The sequence below is a fragment of the Lactuca virosa genome, chromosome 8 (assembly GCF_052849685.1).
Source record: "Lactuca virosa cultivar CGN04683 chromosome 8, Lactuca_virosa_CGN04683_v6, whole genome shotgun sequence".
NCBI lineage: Eukaryota > Viridiplantae > Streptophyta > Magnoliopsida > Asterales > Asteraceae > Lactuca > Lactuca virosa.
The window spans coordinates 113,671,913-113,686,174 of record NC_136433.1 but is presented as its reverse complement, the minus strand read 5'-3'; the positions used below and the strand labels follow the sequence as shown (position 1 = coordinate 113,686,174).

Genomic DNA, 14,262 nt, shown 5'->3' with positions numbered 1-14,262 from the left:
ACATATAGATCATTAGAACAATTAATTGTTGAGATTCACAATGTGAATTAAATTACATTAAGACAATCTTTAACATGAAAATTTTATATATGAGATTAACAATAATATACATAAATTAAATCATTAGCATGAAATTTTTATTAGAAAATATTGAAAAAACTAACAATAGAAAAATATCTTTAACCAAAAACACTAAATTTGAAAAAATTATATTCTATTATTAGAAATAAAGTCTAAAACAATGAATATCAAAATTAACAATAATATTTCAACATTTCTAACCATTGAATGATCATTACAAAAATCAAATCTTATTTTAGTAGTCTTAAAAAGAAAAAATTAGAAACAATCAGCCTTCTATAACCTCAGATTCTAAATCAGACTTCTTTAACCTCAAAATGCAACTCCTAGCATTGTGATTTGGTTTATGACATAAACTGCACAACCTAGAACCCCATTAGATTTCTCAATCACTTTCTCTCTAGTGCTCTTGATTCTTTTACCACTGGCCCATCCCTTGTTTCTAATCCCCTCTGGATTATGAATGTTGATAACATCTGGTACTGCAGCTCCAATAATTTTTTCAATGTGAAGTGATCTATTCGAAGATGCCCTTGATGAGGTACATAAAGGAATACCACTATCAACCTCCTGAAGTTGCTTTATATATTTAGCCAACTCATCCTCATTATTTGCTATCTTGTTAATGGACAAACGAAGAATAACATACGCATCTTGAATCAAACATTCATTTTTACTGCCTTTATGAGGATATGAGTACTTTTTTCTCAACAATCCATCAGCTATGATATCTTTTCCCCATCTCCTCAAAATGAAATTTGATGGAATTTCATCATACTCTTTCATATTTAATATGAAAAACATATGACGACATAACAATCCTTCCTGGACAAAAAGCATGCAGCTACAACTGATGCTAATGCTATCACCCCTTCTACTAAATACAACCTACAAAAATTATCATTAATAAACAAATTAATATGTGAATAAGAAATTCTATCTCATACGATTCGATAAAATTATACAAATTAACATCGATTCACATTATTAATCAACAGGACATTAGAAATCATAATACTATAATATAAATATGTACTTCAAATCAAATTCACAAAAAAAAAATACATATTCCATACTAATCTAAAAACTTATAACTCTATAAAAATTCACACTGTGAATTAGCAAAACATCCTACATTCACAGTGTAAATTTTTAAACTACATTTTATATTTAATAAAATGTATTAAGACAAATAGACATACCTTGTAACGAGTATTAGGACAATGAGAAGGAAGACTATTTTGATAAAAATCATCAGAATCTTCATCCTCATTCACATTTTTATCAATCAACTTTTTTTTCTTCTTATCTCTCAAAACATAAACTTCGCTTTCATCTTCAATAACTACAGATTCTTGAACACAATAAAACACAGATTTGTATAACTCTTTCTGAATGTCCAAGAAAATAGTATGTGTATAAATTTTTGATGCATGCTTTTCAATAGCCAAAGGAGTCCTTAGCTTGGGGGTAGTAGTTGTGGACTGATAATCTAATAAAGATTGATGATGCCTTTGCTTCTCCATTGCACTATTAAACGACATCATGAACTTCACCAAATTTGATTTATGATGCAAAAAATGTGAGAAAGCATAATTTAGACTCTTTGATCTTGAAGTACTTCGCATCAAACCAGAAATTTCAAGATCTCTCATAAAAGCCGGAATCCATAAATCCCTTATTTTAAAAACAGACCTTAACCAGTCATTTTCTTTTAGATGAAACTTATCTAACATTGTTGACCACGAACTTTCAAAATCTTGTGGAGAACATTGAAGATTCCATATAATACCAAAAATTGTCTTCTGGAAGTCCGGATGGTTATAAACATCAATAGGAATCTAAAAAAAAGAAACACATAAGAATCATTACATATGTTGAATATTTGATGTAATTCATAGTAGCATAACATTTGTTTAACATTATGAATTCACAGTGTGATTTATGATTTAGATTTGTTCCTTTCATTATATGCAAATTTACATTGTGAATTCACAATGTGCTTTATGATCTATATCGTTATAAACATATATAGGAATCAAGAAACAAAGAATATACCTTTTCCTCAAGTTTTTGAGTGATGTGCCACATGCATAGTCTATGGTTCGATTCATGAAAAACAAAATTAACAGCTTTCTTCATTGATGAATCCTGATCTGTTACAATCATCATGGGTGGCTTGACAAATGCTTTACGAAACACTTCAAGCAACCACACATATGCATCTGCTGTCTCACGAGCTAGTAAACCAGCAGCAAAAGTAACACAACGCTTGTGGTAGTCAACTCCAGTAAAAAGAACAAATACCATAGAATACCTGAATTTTTTTTATAAGTATTATTAAAAAGAACAAATACCATAAAAAGAACAAATAAGGATTAGGAATTACTTGTTTGTCTGATAAGTAGCATCAAAAGATACTACATCTCCAAATTCCTTATAGTTAGCTTTCGAAGTATCATCAGCCCAAAAAAGTCCAGTAAGATGATCATCAACATCTTTTTGGACCTCAAATGAAAAATTAGAGAAACATAATTTTCTGTTTGTCAATATATCCACAACCATTTGGGAATCTTTGACACCAATTTTAGAATTCAAATCTCTATGAAAAGTTTTAAAGTCAACTGTAGTACCTCCACTAGAATCAAAGCCACCCTTCATACTACTCACCAAGTTATAAGCTTTTGAAGCACCAATGTTACAAGTACCAACCTTATGTATAAAGGATTCATCAAGAAAATCCATTGTCATATTAATCCTTAATAAGTGCAACTAATCTTGAGCAACAAGTTCATGGTTGTGATCTTCAACAAACACATAAATGTAGAACATTAAAGAACATCAGAGATTCTTGAACTTTGAAACAGCAAGGCATCCGTTCTTCTTAGAAGAAGTTCTCCTTCCCTTAACATCTGAAAATTTCACATTAATATTTTCATTCTTGAATGACTCCGTGAAACCAGATCTACTACATGTCGAATATCTAATACGAATTGTGCCATCATTGTATCTTTTTTGACTTGACATATTCACATCAAAACCAGATTCTTTACCATAAGTCTTGTAAAAGTCAAGACCAATGTCCAACGAATCAAACATCAATCCTTTGAAAGGCTTCTTATGTATCAACTTATCATAAGGAACAAGCTTAAAAGTTTCAGTATTGTAGAGCTCAAAATCAAAACTATAACAAGAATTACTGTTATTTGAATGATCAATATTCATACTTGAAGATGATTGATCATGAACTGCAAAACCAAACAGAACATCTATTTTATTACATTGTATATAAAATGTGAAATTTATATTAAGAAAAAAAAAACTTACGTGATTGTTCATTAATAGTTGAATGCAAATCTGAACAAGAATTCACAGAACTCATAATGAATCGTCGATGACCTGGAGTTTATATGCAGATTAGAAATTTAGAATTGATAATTATACAAAAAAGGAAACAAATAAACAAGATAATCACAAAATTTTTAAATATATGCACAAGATAAGATAAGATTCTCAAAATCACTAAAAGTTTGGAAAAAACTTAAATGTCAGAAGATGCACAAGATATAATTGATTATCTAAATGTCGAATATGCATTACAGACGAATGATTACAAAAACGATCGAATGAAAAACAGTATACTCAACATACGACATAAAATTAGCAAATTAACAATAAAAACATAACAATTTGAAAATTAAACGGTAAAATCAAGAGAATTTTACAATCAGACGATTACAATAACAATGCATCGGAAGAAAAACGGTAAAATCAAAGTCCATAATTGACCTAATAATCATAAACGAAAGATAATACATGATTATTAGCTGAAATCTGAAGAAAGTATTAGTAAATTGGATGAAAAAGGTTGAGATTTCGAACAACAAGCGAGATTTTGGATCGATCAGTGTAGTGTTAGAAGATGAAGGACGGTAACAGAAGACGCTGAAATCAGAAGACTCTAACGGAGACAAACAAGATGTTAAATGAGACGCTGAACTTACCAAAATGCCCCTCCGTGTTTTTTTTGGTTAATTATGGATTAATGGCCAAGATTAAAACAAAATAGATGGTTAAGATGGGTTCCTTGGTTCTTTAATTCATATTGGTTCTCTATTGAACTTTTCCATATATATATATATATATATATATATATATATATATATATATATATATATATATATATATATATATATATATATATATATATATATAGAGAGAGAGAGAGAGAGAATTGCAAAAATGGTCCATGTGGTTTGTGAATTTCTTTCGCTAAGGACCAAAAAAAAGTTTATTAGCAAAAAAGGTCCTTATTTGGTGGTTTTTTTATGGTTTTGGTCCCTACCCCGTTAATTCTAACTGTTTGGCTGTTAACATTTTGAAAATGACAGTTTTACCCTTCCGGATCATTTCTGCAGTTTTATCTTTTTACCAAACTACAATGACCATTTATGCAAATTTTCTTTTTTATCTTATTGAATTATTGTACATTAATTCTTTTAATTAGTTTTTTTAAATTTATTTCTTATTGTATTATTTTTTATTTGATTATTATATGTTAATAAATATTATTTTTAATATATATATATATATATATATATATATATATATATATATATATATATATATATATTGTTGTAAATAATTGGTTGTGTTGTAAATAATTGGTGGATGACATAATAATTGGTGCATGGTAAATTTGTCAACATTTCTAACTAGTTATAATTATATGTAAGTAAAATTTGTAGTATAAATACCCCTCCATTGTAAAGAATGAGACACACCAAAAAATATAAGAGATATAACTTTCATATTCTCTCTAAATATTCTTTCTTCTCAATTAAAGTTCTTATCAAAGTTTACTAGTTTGGTTTGATTTATAGTTACATTAATTACGCTTAATTCATAACACGTTATCAGCACGAAAGCTCTAATCAAGGTTATTAAACAAGTGGAAAATCACATATATCTTAATCAAGGTATGTATTACTTATTAAAAACACTATTAATTATAAAAACCCCAATCATATTAAAATAATAATAGTACTAATGAATTAATGAAACTTATACATTATGGACATTATGGACTACTAACAATTTTTATTTCTTATACTAACATTTCTTTATGTATTCTAATTTTTATACTAATATTTACATTATGCAACTAATTTTTATGTATGCAAACTAACATTTACATTATGCAACTAACTTTTATTTATGCATACTAACATTTATATTATGCTACTAACTTTTATTTGTGCATACTAACATTTAAATTATATTTATTTATACATGTCAATGTTTATTTATATTTTAGATACTCTTCATAATTTTATTTAAACATTTACTAATATTTATTTATGTTTCTAATTAGTAAAGTTATGTATTAGTTATAAGTCTTATTATATGATTTATAAAATACATATACATATATACACAACGGGAATATATATGCAACGGTTATAAACAGCAAAAACAACGGCTATATTTTTTTTACCATAAATAAACATCTTTACCCTGCTTATTTTACCTACAACAAATATTTCTCTCTTCTATCAAATAAATCAATTTCAAGAAATCAAGCTTCAAGATGATTCATCCTTTTGTGATAATCATGACTATAATAGTCATGTTACTTTTCATCCCAATCCTTAACATCGAAGATAATATGGAATTTCGTCTACTTTTACGCTTGTATGCAATGTTAGCTTTACCGCTTTTTTTTGTGTAATATTTATTGAAATAAATGGATTTTAATTTTAATTTTTATTTTGTTTAAAATTTATAGTTACATTATGTCCAACATTGCAAAGCTCGAGTTTTCAACACTTGAAGTTAGTGGGAAAAACTATGTGCCATGGATGATAGATGTAAAAATGCATCTTGAATCCATGGGTGTCTCAAATACTATATATGAATTTAATAATTGCTTGGCACAAGACAAAGCAAAAGCACAAGTTTTCCTTCGTAAGCATATTGATGAAATGTTGAGATTTGAATATCTTGATGTTACTGATCCAAGTATTCTCTGGAATCTTTTGAAAGAAAGATTTGATCATCAAAAGGAAGTTATACTTCCAAATGCAAGAGATGAATGGAGAACACTAAGGTTTCAAGACTTCAAGAAAGTAAATGAATACAACTCAGCTTTGTTCAGAATATGTTCACAACTCAAGTATTGTGGACAAGAGGTTACTGATGAAGATATGTTGGAGAAAACTTACTCAACATTTTATGCAACAAACATTACCTTGATGCAACAATATCGGATGCAAAAGTTCACAAGATATTCTGAACTGAATGCATGTCTGCTCGTTGCAGAGCAAAACAATGAACTCTTAATGAAAAACCATGAATCTCGTCCAACGGGATCAGTAGCACTTCCTGAAGCAAATGCTACAAATATTGATGGTCATCGAAACAATACACGTGGACGAGGTCGAGGTCGTGACCGAGGACGAGGCCGTGGCTATTTTAATCGAAACCAAAGCCATAATCAGAACCATAATTATAGTCGTGGACAAGGTAATAATCGTGGTCGTGGCCAGAAAAGAAATAATTACCAATATTCACAAAGAAACAATGTCCACACACAAGATAAGGCCAAAGTGGCAAGGCATGACACTGGGACATCACAAAAATCTGATGGTTCATGTTATAGATGTGGTAGCACAGGCCATTGGTCAAGGACCTATCGCACACCTGCACATCTTTGTCAACTTTATCAGGAGTCCATTAAAGGAAAAGGAAAAGAAGCAAACCTCATTGATAATGTTGAATTCACTCCGCTAAATGTTGCTGATTTCTGCAGTGACATGGAGGACATAAACTAAAAAAAATCTATTATTGTTCTAGTAAAACTGTTTTTCCTTCGTTTGTTTTTCATATAATGTCTTTCCTACAATAAATGAACTTTCTTTTTAATAATAATTATGATTATGTTTATTCAGTTATTATTCCTTTTATATGTGAAGTTTAATATGAGTCCAACTGGAGCACAACACCAAGAAAAGATTGGAGATCTTTTTATAGCAGATAGTGGTAGTACACATACTATTCTGAAATCAAAGAAATATTTTTCAGAATTAGTACCAACAAAAACAGTCATACATACAATATCAGGTCCTGCAGACTTGATAGAGGGAACCGGGAAAGCCCATTTTATATTACCAAATGGTACAAGCTTTTGTATAGAAAATGTCTTATTTTCTCCAAAGTCTAATAGAAACTTATTAAGTTTCAATGACATATATTTCAAAGGTTATGACACAAAAACTGTGACCATTGAAAATAAGAAATATATGTATATTATAGACAAAAACCATGTGCTTGAAAAACTACCAACACTTGATTATGGTCTGCATTATACATATATACATATGATTGAATCAAATATGGTAGTAGAAGGAAAACATTGTGATCCTGGGACATTCAGTTTATGGCATGATAGGTTGGGCCACCCAAGATTAACAATGATGCGAAGGATAATTGAGAATACACATGGGCATCCATTGAAGGACCAAAAGTTCCCTCAATCCAATAGCATAAAACCATGTACATCTTGTTCCCTTGGAAAGTTAATTATAAAACACTCTCCAATGAAAGTTGAAAGGGAGTCACCTAGATTTCTAGAAAGAATTCAAGGTGATATATGTGGACCGATTCACCCACCATCTGGACCATTTAGATACTTTATGGTCTTAATAGATGCATCCAGCAAATGGTCTCATGTTTGCCTATTATCAACTCGTAATATGGCATTTGCAAAGTTTCTTGTGCAAATTATTAAATTAAGGGCACATTTCCCTGATTATACTATCAAAAGAGTGAGTCTTGATAATGTTGGTGAATTTACTTCACAAGCATTTAATGACTATTGTATGTCTGTAGGAATTGTTGTTGAGCATCCAGTTGCTCATGTACACACACAAAATGGTTTAGCTGAATCACTGATTAAACGTCTCCAGCTAATAGCTAGACCATTGATAATGAGGACTAAACTCCCTGTTTCTGTTTGGGGCCATGCAATCTTACATGCTGGATCATTGATACACATGAGACCAAGTTCATATCATGTATATTCTCCACTACAACTTGCTTTCGGTCAAGAGCCAAATATATCCCATTTGAGAACTTTTGGGTGTGCAGTATATGTCCCTATTGCACCACCTCAACGGACAAAAATGGGTCCTCAATGAAGGTTGGGAATATATGTTGGTTATGAGTCAGTCTCTATTATAAGATATCTTGAACCATTAACAGGTGATGTTTTCACAGCATGCCTAGCAGATTGTCAATTTGATGAGGCAAATTTCCCATCATTAGGTGGAGAAAAGAAGATTATGGAAAAGGATGTGTCATGGCATGAGCCTACTTTATCATCTCTTGACCCTCGCACAAATCAATATGACATGGAAGTTCAAAAGATAATGCATTTCCAAGAAATGGCAAATCAATTACCTGATGCATTTACTGACACAAAAAGGGTGACTAAATCATATATACCAGCTGTCAATGTTCCAGCTCGAATTGACATTCCACATGGACAATCTGATGATAAAGTCACTCAAGAGTCTAAAACATGCCTGAAGCGTGGAAGGCCATTTGGTTCTAAGGATAAGAACCCACGAAAAAGAAGAGGAGCAGAAAATGCACTAGATCACGAGGAAAGTGTTCCTGGAGAAACACGAATTATTCAAATTCCCCCAGGAAAGGAGGATGATGCATTAAATTATGGTCAGACAAATAGAATATGTGACCAAAATGAAACTGGCAATATAGGTGCAATATTTTCTTATTCAGTTGCATGTGATATTATGAATGATGATCCCGAACCACAATCTGTCATTGAATGTCAAAGAAGAAATGATTAAGCTAAATGGAAGGAAGTTATGCAAGTTGAATTAAATTCTCTTAACAAGAGAAAGGTTTTTGGGAACATTATCCTCACACCTGAAGTTGTGAAACCATTAGGATATAGATGGATCTTCGTACGAAAAAGAAATGAGAAAGACGAAATTGTAAGATACAAGGCCAGGCTTGTTGCTCAAGGTTTCTCTCAAAGACCTGGAATTGATTATGAAGAAACTTATTCACCGGTAATGGATGCAACCACTTTCAGATATTTAATCAGCTTGGCAGTATCTAAAACTTAGAGATGCGTCTTATGGATGTTGTTACATCTTACTTGTATGGATCACTTGATAGTGATATCTATATGAAAATCCCTGAAGGATTTAAAATTCCTGAAGCGTTAAGTGCAAAACCCAAAGAAATGTATTCTATAAAATTACAAAGATCTTTGTATGGGTTAAAGCAATCTGGGCGCATGTGGTACAATCGTTTAAGCGATTATTTGACAAGTAAAGGTTATAAAAATAACACTATTTGTCCATGTGTATTTATTAAGAAAACAACATCTGGATATGTGATCATAGCAGTCTATGTTGATGATCTAAACATCATTGGAACGAATAAAGAAATCCTTGAAGTGATTGAACTTTTAAAGAAAGAATTTGAAATGAAAGATCTTGGAAAAACCAAATATTGTCTTGGTTTACAGATTGAGCATATGCCTAACGGAATACTTGTGCATCAATCAAATTACACAGAAAGAGTCTTGAAACGTTTCAATATAGAGAATGCAAATCCTTTAAGCACTCCAATGGTTGTTAGATCATTAAATATTGACAAGGATCCATTTCGTCCATGTGAAGAAAATGAAGAAGTCCTTGGTTCAGAAGTACCATATCTAAATGTAATTGGAGCTCTTATGTATCTTACCAATTGTACTAGACCTGACATTTCTTTCGCTGTAAACTTGCTAGAAAGATTTAGTTCAGCCCCAACAAAAAGACATTGGAATGGAATCAAACATATTTTTCGATACCTTCGAGGAACTAGTGATTTAGGGTTATTTTACCCTAACAATTCAAAACAAGGCTTGATTGGTTATGCAGATGCAGGTTATTTGTCTGATCCTCATAAAGCTAGATCTCAAACTGGATATGTATTCATGAATGGAGGTACTGCAATTTCCTGGCGTTCTCAAAAGCAAACACTTGTTGCCACATCCTCAAATCATGCTGAAGTAATTGCACTAAATGAAGCTAGTAGAGAATGTACATGGTTAAGATCGATGACACAACTAGTTTTAACTTCATGTGGACTTGAAAAGGATATATGTCCAACTTTAATTTATGAAGATAACTCAACATATGTCACTCAAATGAAAGAGGGATATATCAAGAGCGACAGGACAAAACATATACCTCCAAAGTTTTTTGAGTACACTCAAGAGCTTATAAAGAACCATAAAGTTGAAATCAAATATGTTCAATCCAGTAACAATGCAGCAGACCTTTTTACGAAGGCACTTCCTACTGCAATCTTCAGGAAACATGTCCATGGCATCGGAATGCGACATGTGCATAGAATATAATGTGACAGATGTCTAAATAAGGGGGAGTCAACTATACACTGCACTCTTTTTCCCTTCGCTAAAGTTTTTTTCCCCATTGGGTTTTCTTTAGCAAGGTTTTTAATGAGGCAGTACGTCAAAGTTGAACGCTAAAATGATGTCATCCAAGGGGGAGTGTTGTAAATAATTGGTGGTGTTGTAAATAATTGGTGGATGACATAATAATTGGTGCATGGTAAATTTGTCAACATTTCTAACTAGTTACAATTATATGTTAGTAAAATTTGTAGTATTAAATACCCCTCCATTGTAAAGAATGAGACACACCAAAAGATATAAGAGATATAACTTTCATATTCTCTCTAAATATTCTTTCTTCTCAATTAAAGTTCTTATCAAAGTTTACTAGTTTGGTTTGATTTATAGTTACATTGATTACGCTTAATTCATAACATATATATATATATATATATATATATATATATATATATATATATATATATATATATATATATATATATAATTTCATTTAAATTTTTTATCGCGTTAATTCTTTTTGTTGGATTATTACTTTAAATTTATTTTTTTATTTATAATAAATATTATTTTTATAGTTGGTTTTTGTTTCTTTTAGTTGTTTTCTTTATTATCTTAAATAAAAATACCTAAAAATCTCACCCACTCCACCTCTCATAATTTGTTTTAAATATTTGGAAGATAACTTATTTTAGACAGCACGACCACAATCACTCAGTCACCACCACCACCACTGTCGGACCGTCTACAACCTCTGTTACTATATATATATATATATATATATATATATATATATATATATATATATATACATATATATATATATATATCGTAAGTTTTCAGTACTATTTACGAAATGAGATCATCGTGCGTATTTTAGTTTTTATGTCTTCACATGTATCTAATTTTGTTTTATATGTCAATAAACTTATGATTTTAACTTATAATTTTGACATATATAATTTCCCTTAAATCATTTCTACATGAATTAGCAAATCTGATTATTCCCGAATACTCACTACTCGGCTGTCGGCCGAACGAGTATAGTGTTGAAAAATGTTTTTATATGTGATCATCACTGAAATAAGACGAATTGGTTTTATATTATCTAACAAATATTATCAGTTATTTCAGGTTGCGTGGATTCGTGTTTAATTATGAAATAGAAAAATATGCAAAAGACGAAATACGCAAAGACGGAAAAATAGACGCAATATTTGGTCGTTTGAAGACAAAACAAATCAAGACTAAAATTGTCAAGAATTTAAAAACCTCAAGGGTCAAAAATGAAAATTCAATTCACAATTGGATATATATATATATATATATATATATATATATATATATATATATATATATATATATATATTATATAAATATATATGTATATATATTATATTGTATATATATATGTATGTATATTGTATATATATATATATATATGCATATATATATATATATATATATATATATATATATATATATATTGGAAAGAAATCTTCACAAAAGCAAAAGTACCAAACATCATGTGTGCTTCCAACCTTTACAATCAATCACTTCATTACTTTTCCTTAAACAAACAAGAGTTGCTTGATTCCTTTGCATATATATATATATATATATATATATATATATATATATATATATATATATATATATATATATATATATATATATATATATATATGCATGTTTACATGAGTTTTTGTGTGTGTTTTGTGTTTCCTTGTAATATATCTCCTATTACTCTCTCATCTCCAGAAGAATAAACACATAGGCAACCTCAAAATACTCTCCAAACACCCTCCAAATACCCTCCTTAAACCTCCTCCAAAAACCCTTTCAAATCACCACAACCATCATCACCTTGCTGATTTTCGACTTCAGAATTTGCAAGTTAAGAAAAAATTCACCGAGCACAACTCAACAAGATAATACGGGAGAGATTTGCAACGCAAATTATTCAGGACCTTACCTACATCCAGGAATTTTCCTCGATTTTTTTGACCACTGCAAACCCCAGAGAGACGCGAGAGAGAATTGGCTATCCAGAGAGATTTACTACGAAAATCTATATTCATAACCACCCAAAGCTCTTTCAACATCACCCTCTTTGTTACCTTATACCACCAAAACTACAACCTTATTACACCTTCTACCACCCTCCAAATACCCACTTCAACCTCATCAAATCACCTTAAAAAACCCCATACCCACATACAAAAAACATTACCCGTGTATTTTGTATCGTTTTGTAAACAATTCATTGTTACATAAAAAAAACTTATTGTTACTTACCGGATTGAACTTTGAACAAATAGAGACACAGTCTATTAAGATCCAGTCCAATTCTAAACCAGTTCAGTCAATTTATTGACGAACCGACTTTATATATATTTATATATTTATATATTTTATTACAGCTTTACGTCATTTAAATACTGTCATTTATTTCATTTATAGCTTTCAGTCATTTATAGCTTTCCAGTTTATATTTATTCCGCACTTCTTATTTTTTTTTGCATCTTATCTCCTTAAATATATATATATCTGTCACCCAGTAACTGGTATCCGAGCCTTTATTCGTGGTAATCAGATCGTATATTTTCAACAATTGGTATCAGAGCTTGTGTGATTTACCTTGAAATTTTTGTCGAAAACTTTTGGTTAGCGTTTATAAACCTTCCATAAGCTTTTCTTTAAAAATTTCATTTTAATATCACTTGTTCAAAATCCTTAAAAAAAAAAAAAAAAAAAAAAAAAAAAAAAAAAAAAATTTAAAAATTTTTTAAAAAAAAAAAAAAAAATCTTAAACAAAAAAAATTCAGAGCTTGTGTGATTTACCTTGAAATTTTTGTCGAAAACTTTTGGTTAGCGTTTATAAACCTTCCATAAGCTTTTCTTTAAAAATTTCATTTTAATATCACTTGTTCAAAATCCTTAAAAAAAAAAAATTAAAAAAAATTTAAAAGAATTTAAAAAAAAAAAAAATCTTAAACAAAAAAAATTCAGAGCTTGTGTGATTTACTTTGAAATTTTTGTCGAAAACTTTTGGTTAGCGTTTATAAACCTTCCATAAGCTTTTCTTTAAAAATTTCATTTTAATATCACTTGTTCAAAATCCTTTCAAATCAAAAAAAAAATGTCTTCTGCTAATTACTCCAACATGAACTCTGTTTCTATTGCTAACAGCTTGGGATCTGGTTCACGGGCACCCATACTTATTCCTGAAGAGTATAATTCGTGGGTTGGCCGTATGAATCTTCATCTTAACACCATAAGTGAAGATGTCTGGAATTGTGTAGAAGGAACATATGTTACTCCAGAAAATATGGCTACTCTTGCTACAAATCAAGCCACTCTTGCTGAAACCGAAAAAAGGCTGCAACTCCAAGCCAAAAAGGAACTTGTGTCTGGAATTCCCCACAGTATTCTAAGTCAAATGGATGACATAATACTGTTGACTGCAAATCAAATATGGGAAAATTTAAAAAATCGTTTTTGTGGAAATCAAAGAATTGTTGGAAACAAAAGAACATCTGTTTTAAATGAATTCGATAATTTCAAGATGCTTTCATCAGAAACCATCCATGATGCTCATGATAGGTTCAATTTTATCATGGTAAAAATGAACAATTTGGGCATCAAAAAGACACAACACGAGATAAATCTTAAGTTTCTAAACAATCTTTACGAAAGCTGGAAGATGGTTAAACTCATCATTC

At 30.2% G+C, this 14,262-nt stretch overlaps 1 protein-coding gene across 1 annotated transcript; it reads right to left on the bottom strand.

The window, feature by feature from the left end:
• Positions 1–393: 393 nt before the first annotated feature.
• On the bottom strand, positions 394–2,826 carry LOC145130734 (protein FAR1-RELATED SEQUENCE 5-like). Its single transcript, XM_079065506.1, has 4 exons — positions 2,471–2,826; positions 2,140–2,398; positions 1,284–1,922; positions 394–969 (listed from the first exon to the last, which is right to left on the bottom strand). The coding sequence occupies exons 1-4, from the start codon at positions 2,824–2,826 to the stop codon at positions 394–396; spliced, it is 1,830 nt and encodes a 609-aa protein (XP_078921632.1).
• Positions 2,827–14,262: the final 11,436 nt, after the last annotated feature.